The sequence below is a fragment of the Macaca nemestrina genome, chromosome 8 (genome assembly GCF_043159975.1).
Source record: "Macaca nemestrina isolate mMacNem1 chromosome 8, mMacNem.hap1, whole genome shotgun sequence".
NCBI classification, from domain to species: domain Eukaryota; kingdom Metazoa; phylum Chordata; class Mammalia; order Primates; family Cercopithecidae; genus Macaca; species Macaca nemestrina.
The window spans coordinates 6591280-6606556 of record NC_092132.1 but is presented as its reverse complement, the minus strand read 5'-3'; the positions used below and the strand labels follow the sequence as shown (position 1 = coordinate 6606556).

The following is a 15277-nucleotide window of genomic DNA, read 5'->3' as shown; positions in this document are numbered from 1 at the left end:
TTCCCTATGACACTATCTTTCCTGTCTTAAAGATGAGGAAACTGGGGCACAGAGGCACTGAGTAACTTGTCCGAGGTCAGAACTCTAGTAAATAATAGGACCAATAGTCTTTCCTAGAATCAGTTTCTTCCCACGACATGGGGGACACATTTTTGTAAAGATCAGTTGTGGCCACTGTGGTGGCCGGTCTCCATGACGGTCCCCCGCAGTCCCTGCTTCCTCCATGTACTTTTGTGCAGGGACTTCCCACACCATCCCCATTCCTCTAGGTGACTAACAGCAACAGCAGACGTGCTGGGAGGTGACTTCCAAGATTAGGTGATAAAAATGACTGTAGCTTCCGTCTCAGACTCCCTCCTTTCCCCCAACCTTGAATCAGTCACTGCTCACTTTTGGGGAGCAATTTCCCTTTCTGTGCACAGTACCATGGAGAAGCCCACGTAATAGGGAAGTAAACATCTCTGGCCAACAGCTGTCAAGAAACTCAGGCCTGCCCGTGACCACATGAGTGAGCCTGGAAGTAGATTCTCCAGCCCCAGTGGACCCTTGAGATAACCGTGAATGCATCCCCACTGACAGCCTGACTGCCTCTCAGGAGAGACCGTGAAGCAGAACAATCCAGCCATGCCATTCCCAGATTCCTGCCCTCAGAATCGTGTGAGATCACACATGATTGTATCCAACTACTATGTTTCAGGATGATTTATTACACAGCAGTAGGTAACTAGTGCAATCATAGACCCAATCTAGTAAAATCATTAAAAGGGCATAAAAATGCATCCCGTGATATTTAGATCTGCAGTAAATCATCGAATGGACAGGCAGATAATATGATAGGCCTTGGTCGATAATCAGATTCATTTTGGGTCTTGGGCAAAAAACTGTAATTTTCTAGACTTGTGTCTATTATCTGTAAAATGAAGCAGTTTAAAAAGACCAACTCTACAATTACAGTGACTTTCCCAAATTGTGTAGCATCTAAGATTTGTCTCAAGGATGTGATCTCAGAATGAGATGAGAGGCATCGTACACCTGAGCCTCACTGGTTTCTTAATTATTTCAATGAAAATCCCAAAATCATGTCATGGTCCTTGACCTTCTCCTCCCATTTCTGCTGCACTTATCATAATAAGAAATAATAACTCAGCAATTTCCCAAATATGAAGGGCAAAACCAAATCTCTAAATAAGGTGGAAGGTTGAAACTTATAACACACACCACACACACACACAAACACACACATACGCGGCAGCAAGAAATAGAGTCATCACCTAGATCCAGACTTCAAGGCTCATTCCCTCTTCGTGACTTGAAATAAACTACTTATTTTAGGACTTAGCATCCCCTGTCAAGGAACTGCAAGAATATATTAAAATCCTGACACCAGGATAATATAACAATGTACATCTCAACTCTAAAAATACTTAGGAGAGAGAATAATGAACTCGGCTAGCTCTGAAGCCCGAGTGAGTGAGTTTGGAAGACATTAACATTCTCCAGCCCCCATCCTAAGCTGAGGTCTTTGTCAGCCTGTACTATTTATTTATTTATAACAGATACCTTGTCTGCTTCCATAAGGAGTTGGAGCAGACCTTCTCCCGCATTTAGAGCATATGCTGGGAACCAGTATGAGTCACACAACGACCTTCACCTGAACTCTGCAGTGAGCCACTCCAAGAAGTAAGCGATGCAGCTCGGGTCTCAGCCGTCTGAGCTGAGTAGGATGTCTCCTGTCTCAGCCCCTTCTCTCTCCCCAGCTGTTTTCCAACCCAATGTCTGATGCCTTCCTAAGGGCCTGTCTAGAAACCTGGAAGAATGTCATCCTCTTGTACTTGAACGCAGGCTATGTCTCGTCACCCCTCCTATGCCAATCCAGAATACAACATCGCACCTTCTCTTTTTCCTTCTTTGTTACCCTCAATGCTTAGGAAAGCTATTTTCATGGACATTTTTGTAGGTCCTTCACATTTTGCAAAGAATGTTTACCTGCCACTGTTGCATCTGAGATGCAGAAATTCTTAGCAGCAAATTTACTTCATTAAGCCTGGAAGATATTCTAAAATAGATGACCAATATAATAAGATACGACCCTTATTTTGTTTTTTAAATACCTAGGCCTTTTTCAGGATTCTGATTCTGATTTTTAAAAATTGCAAAATGTAGTAGAGAAGGAGAAAAGAAGAGGAAGAGAAAAGGAAAAAGTTTTTGTAAGATTTTTTAATATTTATAGCCTCCCTATTTCAAAAAGCATTGTCAGTAGCATAATATTTTAATGCATCTAAATATTATATAACTTTTTTTTGCTTTTCAAATGGATTTTTATTCCTAAAAGTAGACAAAAAAATTCAACATGATAGCCAGAAATGTATTATGTAAGTTCCTGATGCCCCAGCCACCACCCTTTGTGTATGCTTTGTTCCCAGAGTTGCCACCCAGGCCCCTTCCCTGCACCTGATTTGCCAAGGTGGGCAGTCCCTGCACCTGACTGCCCAGGGCACAGAGCCCTCAACAGCCCCAGGCTTGCTCACCTTTTCTCCCTGGGGTCCTGCCATACCAGGAGGGCCAGGCCTGCCCTGGAGGAAAGAAAGAAAAGGCAGATTATGATGGGCACTAGGGATACAATAGTGGGGAGTTGGGGAGAAAGAAGTTGAAAGACAGCTCCCCACTGTGGCTGGACTTTTCTTCAGAAGCCAAAGTCCCTTTAGACCTGACTTTCTGGACTGCGTTTATTGCTAGAAAGTTCTTCCTCAAATAACCTAAGCTCCCTACCTCCATGCTTTCTCGTCTGCAGTTGCGCTGGTTCTGCAGCATGGATAACACATTCTGAGAAAACAAAGAACCCCTTCCTTAGGAATATGAGGGCCTGGGCAAGAGAAAGAAGAAGCACATAATCAGGACCTGCCCCGGCCCAGGGAGCACAGAAGGCAGAGTCTGGGGGAGTCGAAGGAAATCCTTAGAGCTGAGGACTGGTGAGGCACCAGGGAAGAGGGAAGGGCCACCCAGACTCTGGCCAGGAATAGTTAGGGCCACAGGGAAACCAAAGTCCCAGAGGGCTGGTACAGGGGACGCTGAAGACTCGTCCCTCCTGCTCTTCAATGTCCCCACTGGGAAGCCTTCCACGAGCTGCCAAGAGAATGCCTGAGCTTCTCCACCTCCTGCAGGAGCGGGGTGTGGGAGCGGCCCAGGAGCCACAGCACAGAGCACAGGGCAGTCCTCAGCCAGCGTCCTCACAGACCCCAGAGAGGGCCTGGAGGGCAGCTGCACAGTCAATCTCCGTCCATGGACAGAGGGCTTTGTATAGGAAAAGATCCTAAGGACACAGACATGGGCTCAAGGATGCATGCAAAGCACCCTCACTTCCTCTTTACTCTGAACAGCAAAGATCTGTAACCCCACTGCGCTGGCTTCCCCTGCACCCTGAGACCCTCGCCGGCCGCCCCACACCACCAGCGTTAGCTCTGTGTGCTATATTCACACCATAGACCATTAACTGGTCACTTGAGTCAGGCCTTTGGTGAATATTTTTTTAAATGGTTCCATGTTTATGATACAATGTTGAGGGAAGAAAAGCAAGATATAAAAAGTATGATTCCAATTTGTTACATGACAACAATAAATACAAATCCAGATATTTGTGGGAGATGGAATGAACTATAAGTTTAATTTATATTAATATAGTATCAGAATATTTATTGTAACTCATTGACATTGGATATAATTAATGTATATATATTTATCTATGTTTTCATATTTATATAAATAAATATATTAATTGACATGTATGTTAAATTACGCTATGCAACACAGCATTTGACTAATTGGCTTTAACACGAATGTATGATTTTAGGCTTTATTTCATTTGAATTTTAAATTTAAATATGTAAATGTAGTTTCTTTCGGAATAGATGATACGTTCACCTGGTTCGAAATTGAAGTGCGTAAACATTTAAAGCCCCCTTCTGGGGGCAACCAAGCCGTAAGATTATCATCGTCTTGTTTATTCTTCCAGAGACAGTCTCTGAAAGTCACAGATGCATTTTCCCCCACACCATTCCGAACACTTTTATTTTCCACTGAACCACGTCTTGCAGACCCCTCACATCAGTGCATCCAGAGTTTCTTCATGCATGTCCTCAGCCCCATAGCACTCTCTGTGTCAATGCCTCCTGATTTATTTAACTAGCTTTGTCCTGAGGAGCACTGGGGCTGTCTTGAATCTTTCCCTCTGGGGACAAGATGACAATGAGCGCTGCTTACACACATCACCTTGAACACGTGCGCGTGGTCAGAGGCCTTTACATTATGATAACGCATCACCTTACCTGATGTAAAATGGATTTCAAGTGGTCTATGCACTGGGATCCCTCCAGCTCTGGGGTTCGCAGAGTCAACCTACGGCTACGCAGCTGGGGTCTGGTCCTAAGCCTCCTGCAGCCTCCAGCTGAGCAAGGAGTAGGCCCAGGTGCTGAGGCTCTGTGGAGCTTCATGTGGGGTCCAGTCATCCCCATCCTCTGACCACTGATGAAACCTAGCCCAACAGTGCCAGCACACACTTACCTGCTGTCCTGCATCCCCAGGCTTCCCGGGAAATCCATCCAGGCCTTGCTCTCCCTGGCAAAAGAAGGAAAATGGAGAAATAAAGAGCAGGTAAGTGACCATAGGCAGTGGCCCAGCGCACATCCCCGCAGTGACCATCATGGACAAGGAGGGCGGGGAGAAGGTGCCAAACACACACGAGTACGCACACACGCGCGTGCGCACACACACACACACATACACACACACAGCAGCCCTAGACAGGATTTGCACTGGAGGACAAGGAACATAGGTCAAAGGTCAGAACAACTGGAGTCATCTCTCTGCTTTTTACTTTTCGAATCTGTGGCCAAGAGATGGCCACGTGGCTTCTGTGAGCCACACAGTCTCTTCATCTCACGGTTTTTCATGGGGGTCAAACAAAGCCATGAGTGAGTGGGGTCTGTAATGCAGTTCATAAAATTGCAGGTGTATTTTATGCATCATTCATTTGTCCAGGAAACATATGTGAACACGTACCATGTCCTCAGTGCTCAACATAGACGTCAGAGTGAACTGCTGGCTAGCGGTAAGCCGCCATCTGCACATTCATCTGTTTACATTCAGACAGAGCTGACTGTCTTACTAGCCGTGGGATCGTGGGCAGTCATTTCACCTCTCTGAGAGTGTTTTGATTACTATGGGGATGATAATAACCCCTTCCTCAAAAGATATCTATGACTCTCAAAAAAAAAAAAAAAAAAAAAAGAAAGAAAGAAAACAAAAGGCCGGGCGTAGTAGCTCACACCTGTAATCCCAGCACTTTGGGAGGCCGAGGCAAGCAGATCACCTGAGGTCAGGAGTTAGAGACCAGCCTGGCCAACATGGTGAAATCCCATCTCTACTAAAAATACAAAAATTAGCCAGGTGTGGTGGCGCGTGCCTGTAATCCCAGCTACTTGGGAGGCTGAGGCATGAGAATCTCTTGTACCTGGGAGACAGAGGCTACAGTGAGTCGAGATTGTGCCACTGCTCTCCAGCCTGGGTGACAGAGTGAGACTCTCTCCAAAAAAAAAAAAAAAAAAAAAAAAGATCCCTATGACCAAGTCCCCAGAGAGAACGCTCCTGCTGAGGACAGGTGAGGACAGGCGAGGATAGGCGAGGATAGGCGAGGATAGGCGAAGATGGGTAGTGAGTAAGTGCTAGAGTCTTGCCCGAGCTGTGCCCTGATTTTCTTGAGCCAACTCCCAGGTGCTGGTGTGTTCAAGTCCCGGGCTAACTCAGGCCTGGTGTTCCCAGCTGGGGTCCTTCTTTCAGGTGGGCTGCAAGAACTCAGTTGGGCAGACACTCCAAACGGTGGGTTCAGACTTGTGTGAATGGTCTCCCACCCGCACCCCAGCAGCCACCACTGCCTTCTTCAGGCTTCTCAGACACAGCCACTTTGTTCCCGCTTCTGCCTTCACTGCCTCCTGTTCCCTCCACTGCTTCCTCTGTACCCTTCGGGACTCAGATTCGGTGTCCCCTCCTGACCTTTTAATCTAAATGAGAGGCTCTCTTCGGCTGCAGCATGGTCTCATTTTCTTCTCCCTCATCTCCCTTAATTCAATTTGCATCTATTATCCGTGCACACGCGCCTCCCCACTCACACGAGGACAGGAAGTGCGTTCACTCTTTTTGTTCTTGCGCTCCCAGAGCCTCAGTGTGAGCCCTGCTGACATTTACTGAATGACTGGAAGATTATACATACAAATTCTGTTGAACTCTCCTTCTATTTCTTTGTAACCTCATTTCCCAAGTGGTGATTTCTTTGCTTCTTTTTCCGTTAAAGGTTGCTTCCTCTCTCAGGATGCTGTTTTTCTTCCAGAGGCTACAGATTCCCAGTTTTCTCCTCGGGGCTGCTGTGCTAACCGTGGGTGGCCGCCCGCTGGTGGACACTGATTCTATTCACTGCCGCTCTGGGGATGGCAGGGCAGGTGGAACCTCCCGCGGGTGGCATGCAGAGGAAGGGTTTCTTCCTGTGTGGCTGCTCCTATCCCTCCCAGGGCTTGCTGACTACCTGCAGACTGGGTCTCTCCCTTCATCTGGAAACAAATACTGAGGCTTCCTACTGCCCAGGATAGGCAGGGAATGGGGCAGGGGCTGCCTGACTCTGCATCTCCAAGCGCAGGAAACCAGTGAGTCATTGACGCCTGCCCCAGGGTCCCCCCATTCCCCATCCCCACTGATGTCCACTTGGGGGTGGCCCCGACCCTCTTTGGGCTCTGCAGTTCAGCTTGCAGGCCCCTGGCCTTGCATCTATGTAAACTTAATCCTACATGTTTTCTCTCTTTCAGAAATTATCTTAAAATCCCAGAACATTGATGTATACATGTATTTTCAATCACAATTACACACTAATCTTTCAAAAAGGCTTTCCCGGTGGCTCATGCCTATAATCCCAGCACTTTGGGAGGCTGAGGCAGGCAAATCACCTGAGGTCAGGAGTTCAAGACCAGCCTGGCTAACATGGTGAAACCCCATCTCTACTAAAAAATACAAAAAAATTAGCCTGTAGTGCCCGCTACTCAGGAGGCAGGAGAATCGCTTAAACCTGAGAGGCAGAGGTTGCAGTGAGCCGAGATCATGCCACTGCTCTCCAGCCTGGGCGACAGAGTGAGACTCTGTCTCAAAACAAAATAAAAATAATAAAAATAAAAAATCTTTCCATCACATGACACTTCGGGCGAATGGTGAGAGGAGCTGCCTGGGTTTCGTCTCTGCCAAGTGATTCCACATCTGTCATTATATCATCTCCTTCAAACTCTGTGAGGTTGGCGGGCCCAAGCACCAACAAGAGATGAGGAAACTGAGGCCCGAGGAGGTGAAGCCACTTCACCCCAGCTGCGTGTGCTGGCACTGGCGCCAGAACGGGCCCCCCAGTCCTTTCATCTGTGGTTTCTTTCTACTGCCTCGGAGCGGGAGGGTCAGAGCAGAGTCCCTGGAGGAGCAGGCAGGGTTCCCGCTGTGGGGCCCGGGCTGGTGAGTGGACAAGGGTCTCCAAGCCCACGGACTCTCACCCACTACCTCTAGATGAGGAAACTGGTAGCCCTAGGGTGCACCTTGTCCAAGGGTACATAGAAACTTAGTGGTGGCACCAGGACTCAAATCGAGGTCTCCTGATTTCCAGTCCTGAGCATGCTTCCTTGCAACAGGCCACCCTACTGAAGATCACTGTAAAGAACATGGCTGTGCTTTGGTCAAGGAATAGGCTGGGGCAGACATCTGGGCCTGAGTGACTCAGTGAGTTTGGAATGCAGGCGCACAATTCCATGTATATTGGAAACACAGCTATGGAGTCACAACATGGGAAGGCCATCCCTTGGCCCTAGGCCGCTACTGTCTGTAAAAGGTATAATTGCCCTGTTGACACTGTGCAGGTGCAGTCACACCCAGAGAAAGAGAGAGAGCCAAAGCTGTCTGTCTTGCAGACAGAGAGGAGAGAGCCAGGACACAGCTCAGCTTGCTTGTGCCCAGAGAGAGAAAGAGTGAAGCTGCCGACCCTGAAGGCAGGGAGAGCCGGCTGCACAGCTGTGTGTCCTCTCAGCAGAGAGGAGCCAAAGGGCTAAGCAGCCGAGACAGAGCAGACAGTGTGTGAGTGAGCTGCTGACGGGAGAGCTGCTGAGAAGAACCACATTTCACCTGCCTATGGCCTGAGTGTTCTTGCAGCTATCTGCTCATCCATCCACTCCCCTCGGACCTCAGCATGGGCTGGACCCTAACCCCGAGCGTGACATTTGGCATAGCCGTGGACCTGACAATCACCCTGGAACCTGGCTCTCCCACAGGCCTCAGAGCAAGGCCAAGTGTGCCTGTTGCCCAAGTCCCTGTTTCTTACTTCCTTGCACTTGTGCACCAAGATGAGTGGAGTCTGGAGCCAAAACTTCCTCTGACTGCAGCTTGGGACAGCTGCAGGTGCACAGAGAGGGCCTGGCTGGACCTGGTGGCGGCAGTCTGCACTGCTGGGCGGCACGTGACAGAGGAGCCAGGCGGACGTGGCTGCAGGCCTGATGGATGGGTGGTCATTAGCAGGGGCAAGGGGAATGAGAGCGGATACATGGGGGAAAGAAATAAGTGAGAAAGAGAAGAGTGGGGATGGGGGAGAGACAGAGGAAGACAGAGAGAGACAGAGACTGAGTTAACAGAAAAACAAAGAAAAAGAGATGCAACAGACAGAGGGAAGGAGAGACAGAAAAAGACAGAGACAGACAGGAAAGAGACAAAGAGACACAGACAGAGAAGCAGAGGGACAGTTCAGACAAGCACAGACAGAGACAGATGCAGAGAGACCGAGAGAGACAGGACAGAAGAGAGAGTCTGAGAGACACACACAGACAGGGACAGGGAGAGAGACAGAAGACGTGGCACTCAGAGTGCCGTCTCAAGCTGAAATGCCCGCCACAGCATCTGGGACAGGTAGTGGAACCATGCCATAGTGTGGGCCCATCCTGAGGCCATACTGGGGCACCCATGTACCCTGCAGGCCCTCCACTCAGACTTTCTGCTGTTGCATGGGTTTGCTGGCTTTGCTAGCACTGCACTGGCTACACAAACGCAGCTAAGTGAAGGCTTCGGCTCCTGCAGACTGAGAGTGAGATCCCGGGCTCCCAGGGGGAGGGGGCGTGGGTGGTGGTTAACCGCACGACTCAGACCCAAACCCTGGCTCTCCCACGTTCCAGTTGTGTGACCTTGGACCAGTTCCTTAGCAGCTCTGTCACTCAGTTTCTACAAATAAGCAGCATAATATTAATATTTACCCAGTAAAGCTGCTGTGAGGACCACATGAGCTCATCTACGTGACATGCTGACAACACTGCCTGGCATGCGCAAGGTGTGCATTAAAAATCAGTGAAGCCAAACAAAGGCTGACTGTGTGGAATGGACTTGGGGTAGGGGAAAGAAAGACCAAAAAATCATTTGGAAGGGACCAGCAACAGGGGAACAGCAGAGGGGTGAAGGGACAGGTGCTGGGGACATAAGGGCCTGGAAAGCACTGAGTGAGGAGTGGCCAGACCTGGATTCTAATCCTGACTCTGTCTGTTGCCACCTGGAGAGAGGCTGCCCCTCTCTGGAGCTCCAGTTCCCCACCAGGATGAGATAACAAAACACAAAAGCAAAAAGGCAGCTGTTTTATGAGAACTCTACTCGGATTCTCATATCCGGAATCAATACGGAAATGTAAGCTTATGCAAATGAAAGAGGACTGGACCTCTGCTCTGCGAACCAAGTGCTGAAACAGGCACTGCGTCATTTGTCATTTCAAGCAGTCGTATGGGATATCATTCCCATTTTCACGACAGAAAACCGAGTCTCCGCACAGTGCACCATACTGGCTGCAAAGCCCACAGAGCCTCTCCGGGCCAAGGCTACGTCCCGCGGTTCTGAGTTGCTGACAGCAGAGGGCGCTCCCACTCCACTGAAAGCAGAAAACCGCTGGCTGCCCTGCCTGACCACTCTGAGACCTCGCTGCTGATTGGCACATTCAGTGCGGGGGCGGGGGGGGGGGGGTGGGGGAGACACGTGGTGTCTTTCTTCTCCTTCTCCCTCACATACAATAAACCATTCATATAACATGGGTGCCAAAACTGAGTTAACGTACTGCGTGTTTTCCCCAGACATCAGCTGCAGCCCTTTCGTGCTTTCGATGAGCAGGATGGCCCAGGTGTCCCTGTGGTGCTTCATGCAGAGAGAGCCTCAGTCCACCCTGCATAAATCCTCCCCACAGCCTCCTGGCCCTCCACCTCCGCCCTCGATCCAATCCACTGCCTCTCCCATTGTCAAAGTGGTCTCCCCATAATCCGTTTCTGGACATCCCTCCTTTCCCAGCCCCCCATGGTTCCCAAGGCCTGCAGGATGCACCCGCCTCCTCGGCCTGGCAGTGTGGGACCCTCTGCATCCGTCTTGCGCACTCTCAGCCACAGCAGCAGTTGCACGGCACTGTTCACTGTTACTGAAGCACACTCTTGTCCAAGCCCGCCCCTGGCTTGGCCACAGGATCGCCTCTTTCTAGAAAGTCCACCTTCCATTCTCCTCTCTGCCAACCAATATCTGGAGGCAGCAGAGGGTGGGGGAAGGGCGTGCGCTCTGGGAGAGACATGTGGGTGCTGCTCTGTCCTGTGCTTTGACAAGAACTCAAACCCCTAGCAATCACAATGGACTCGTTCATTAAATAGGGATATGGAAAGAACCCTTCATTTGTTGTTTTTTGGTTCAAATTTGTGAGATAATATAGGTGCAATTCTGGGTACTTAACAAGCCATTCTTTACCCATGGTAAAGAATGCCATTATGGCCCAGGCACGGTGGCTCACACCTGTAATCCCAGCACTTTGGGAGGTTGAGGCGGGTAGATCACAAGGTCAGGAGTTTGAGACCAGCCTGGCTAACAGAGTGAAACCCTCTCTCTACTAAAACTACAAAAAAATTAGCTGGGCCTGCTGGTGGGCACCTGAAGTCCCAGCTACTCTGCAGGCTGAGGCAGGAGAATTGCTTGAACCCGGGAGGCAGAGGTTTCAGTGAGCTGAGATCGCGCCATTGCACTCCAGCCTGGGCAACAGAGTGAGACCCCGTCTCAAGAAAAAAAAAAAAAGAGGAAGCCGTTACAACACAACTCAGAGGCTACCTCCCCACGAAGACTCTTCTGTCTCCTGTCTCTCCAGCCCCCTCCAGAAGTGGCTTCTCTTTCTTCTGGAATTCAGTTTCCATCTCATCTCTTCCTCTCTCCTGACACGTAGGCTCTCCTTGTCCTATACTTTGCAAATCTTACCCTCCCCTCTAGGTAGTGAGTTTAAGAGTCAAGGCCTGGATCTGATTTGTCTTCTACCCCCTGCAGGGCCTGGCGTACAGTGATGCTCATGACTTGAACAGATGCAGGCACTGTACGGACTGACGTGAACTCAACAGTTCAACAGTGAGCTCCCTGCTGTACTCAGATCACATAATGTGGCCTCAGGAGAGGAAGATGAATGAAACACATAAGTCTTCAGGCAGCTCCCACCCACCCAATTATGTTACTGTGCTCACCCAACAAAAGAATCCATGCCCTCACCCTGTGGTCTCCTTGGGAAGGGGAAAGATGGCATCTTAGGAGCTGAGAGCCACCTTGGCTGCCCCCACTCAGACACCTCCAAGCTAATGATGGCCATTCCCAGGGACTTCCACCCAAAGGGCTGCCTGACCTCCCAGTGGGGACTCCACCACCACCCTATTCTAGGAAAAGCACATCCTAAGGTACCTCGGGATGAGTCCTGGAGCTACCCATGGACTTGGTACCTAAGATCTCAACCTGCCAAGTGGCTGCTCCATAAAGGCAACTGTGTGAAGATGAATGTGGGCATCTCTAGGCACCCAGCACACAGCGGGTACCCAGCAAATACTTATCACAGTCACACCTAGTGTGTGACACTGCCAACCCCTCAAGAGCAACACAAATTGGGGGTGAGACTTATTGATGACTTTTTATAAGGCTGAGTTGGGAGCCCAGATGGAAAAGACAGAGGTGCCCATGTCTGCAGGGTGGATTGCGGCTTTGGTTCCTTCAAAACACCAACTCCCTTTTGTTAATTGCTTAGGGAGCTTCTACCAGGTGCCAAGCCCTGCGCTTGCTCTCATAACTCATCAGATCCTTAGAGCCACTAACTGGGAGAAGCATCACCATCCACCCCTCAATGTCAAATATGGACATGGAGGCCAGCAAGGTCCAAAGCTTATCTAAGGTACCTGCACTGGTGGAGGCCCAGCCAGGGGGACAGCCCAGTTCCTCTGATTCCAAGGCCGGTGCTCTTCCCATTTTGAGGCCCCCCCTTTGCTCTGAGCCAGGGCAGGACACCTGGGGAGCCTCAGGACTGGAATGTTTACAGTCACCCTACATTGTCTGGGGGACACGGTTTTCTAGACGGAAACAGGACCCTCAATGCCCAGTACTTGGCCCTTTTCATGAGTAGACTCCTCTCTGTGCCTGGCTGGATTCACCTTACAATTTCCTGGACAGCCCACCTGGGCTCTGCCACCTGGACCTACTCATGCCTCCAAATCCTTCAGTCACTGCACTGTGCCAGCAGAGACATGATCTGGAAAACCCCCAAATGAAGGGCTGTCTCCCCACTTTACAGAGAATGCCCTGCCCTGGGTTCTGTTAGAGGTGGCCTCAGTGCTGGACGATGGTGGCTGTCTCTGTTAAGGCAGGGCTGAGACACTGTCCCACCCCATGCCGGGCAAGGCCTGGCAGCTGGAACGGCTTTTTCCAAGGCAAGATGGAAACCTACTTGCTGATGTAAGAAATCAGAGAGGTTCCTGAGAAAATAAACTGTAAGCACCCACCAATAGGAGAGCTGAAAAGGGGCATTCAGCATCACACAACTGAGGCTCTTCCTTGGACGGGTGGGGAAACAGAGGCACAGAGCGGAGCCAGCTCTTCTGTGAGTCACCTGCACATCAGCAAGGAAGTCGGAGCCAGCGCAAAGCTGACCTTCAGAGCTGCGGGCTCATCCTCACCGCTTCTGGGTGTCTGCTTTCCTTTCTCCCTGTCCTCAAACAACATATATAAAGCACATGCTGCCCAGAACCTTTCTAAGCCTTCTGTAAATATTAACTCACGGAATCCTCATCATATCCTTACGAAGCAGATAAAATTACTCTCTGCAGTGAAGAAACCTGGGACTTGGAGGTTAAATAATGCTGCACAGGTCACACTGCTCGCACAGCCCCGAGCTGGAATTCAAATGCAGGCTCCAGGATCACAGTGCAGGGTTGCTCCAGCCGTGGCCGCGTCAGCTGGTGCAGGCTGCAGGGACTCAGGGGCTGATGGGGGCATGGCTGAGGTTACTCCCTGCACCTCACCAGCGGGTGGTCCTCCCTTCCTGAGTTTACCCCAAAGGAGCCTCCTGCAGCAGGTAGAACTATGGCCCGACCAGAAAGGAGACAGTCTAGGGGAAACACGCCAGCCTTCTACATTTCTGGTGAAACTTCAGGCCTGGTAAGCCACAGATGGGAAGGCCCAAACCGGGAATGAGGAGTTTCTGGATCCTGCTGGCTTTCTAACAGGCCACAGGGCGTCAGGAAACACATGGCCTCTAGGCTCAGTTTCCCCCGCTTTACAATCAGGAGTGCTCCCCCGGCTTCTCTACAACCCTTTCCAAGTCTGATAACTTAGGATTTTGATAGAACTGCGGTGTTTCTTGACTGAACAAAAGTCTTAAAGCAAGACTCTAAAAGCTTGCTGGAAAAAGGTCTAACGCTCCATGGAAAAAAGCCTATTGCTTCCAAACAGTGTTTTGGCAAGAATAAAACACTGAGTGTGTACAGACTGAATCTCTCTTGAAGCAAGTGGGAAAAAGAAATAAATGTTTGTGAATGTGTCAGTTATGGACCGGACACTGTTCCTGTTATCCACCTTCCAACCGGCTTCGGAGAAGACATTAATATTTCCATCCTGCAAGTGAGAAAACTGAGGCTCCAGTAGCTGCAGCAGCTGTCCCAGTGGCAGACCTGGTCCCCCAGGGCCTGCGGAGAGCTCTTCGTTTCTCTGGGAAAGCCGACTGCGCCGCACCTTAGAAGCTCACCCGAAGCCCCCAAAGCCTTCAGGAAGCGCGGGGATCATTGTTCCAGTGGAGACGGTTCCTGCTCTGGACCCTTGGTGAGCGTTTTCTCCCTGTGATGTTTCCTGGCTAACGTACCATGGTCCAGGCAGCTTCCTGTTGGCCGTCTCATCCACTCCCAGGGCTTCGACCAAGCCTGAGCGTGGAGTACATGCTGTAAACCCATCTGCATATCGCCAAAAAGTCCCAGTCCACACCTGTGGGTGAAGGCAGTCTGCACACTGAGTTCAATCTTGGTTCCTGCATCGTCTCTCACCTGGGTCCAGTGCTCACACGTGTGTCCACAGAGGACTGGCCACAGACCGCGCTGCAGGTACCAGCTCAGGCAGGGAAGACCCAGAGGTGAATAAGGTGCCTTATGTTAAAAATCCAAGGGTCGGCCGGGCGCGGTGACTCATGCCTGTAATCCCAGCACTTTGGGAGGCCGAGGCGGGTGGATCATGAGGTCAGGAGATCGAGACCATCCTGGTTAACATGGTGAAACCCCATCTCTACTAACAATACAAAAAATTAGCCGGGCGAGGTGGCAAGCGCCTGTAGTCCCAGGTACTCGGGAGGCTGAGGCAGGAAAATGGCGTGAACCTGGGAGGCGGAGCTTGCAGTGAGCAGAGATCACGCAACTGCACTCCAGCCTGGGCGACAAAGCAAGACTCTGTCACACACACACATACACAAAAAAAAAAGAAAAAAAAAATCCAAGGGTCTACATATGTGCGTGGGGGTGGGTGGCTGAAAGGCAAACAAATACCATGTGGGCGACCAAGGTCATCAGCTGAAGAGGGTAGGGGTTCTAACAGCACAGGTCCAGGGAAACCCTGGAAGACTTCTGAGGGAGAGAAAAACATTTTTATACCAGTCTTTGTGGCTGGATGGCTGGGTGGGTGGGCACCTGACTGAAGCAATGAATAGAATACAGGAACGGGTACATCCATTCACCTTTTCACACATTTCTAATCACACTGTAGGTTTCTTAGGTCAGAGATTATGCTTGTAGTTTTTGGATTCTTTATGGTACATTGAAGAAAATAGTACTTAAAACATAGTTTTATTAGCCAGGCATGGTGGTGCGTGCCTGTAGTCCCAGCTACTCGGGAGAGGCTAAGGCAGGAGAATTGCTTGGACCCGGGAGGT

General features: G+C 50.1%; 1 protein-coding gene across 3 annotated transcripts in view; it reads right to left on the bottom strand.

Moving 5' to 3' along the window:
• Positions 1-15277, bottom strand: part of LOC105488274 (collagen type XXII alpha 1 chain) — a 327347-nt gene that overhangs the window by 170891 nt on the left and 141179 nt on the right. For all 3 annotated transcript variants that reach the window (XM_011752157.2, XM_011752158.2, XM_071067774.1), the window contains exons 17-18: positions 4558-4611; positions 2529-2573 (exon numbers count right to left, since the gene is read on the bottom strand). In XM_011752157.2, coding sequence (XP_011750459.2) covers positions 2529-2573; positions 4558-4611 — 99 coding nt within the window. The remainder of the gene's footprint in view (positions 1-2528; positions 2574-4557; positions 4612-15277) is intronic.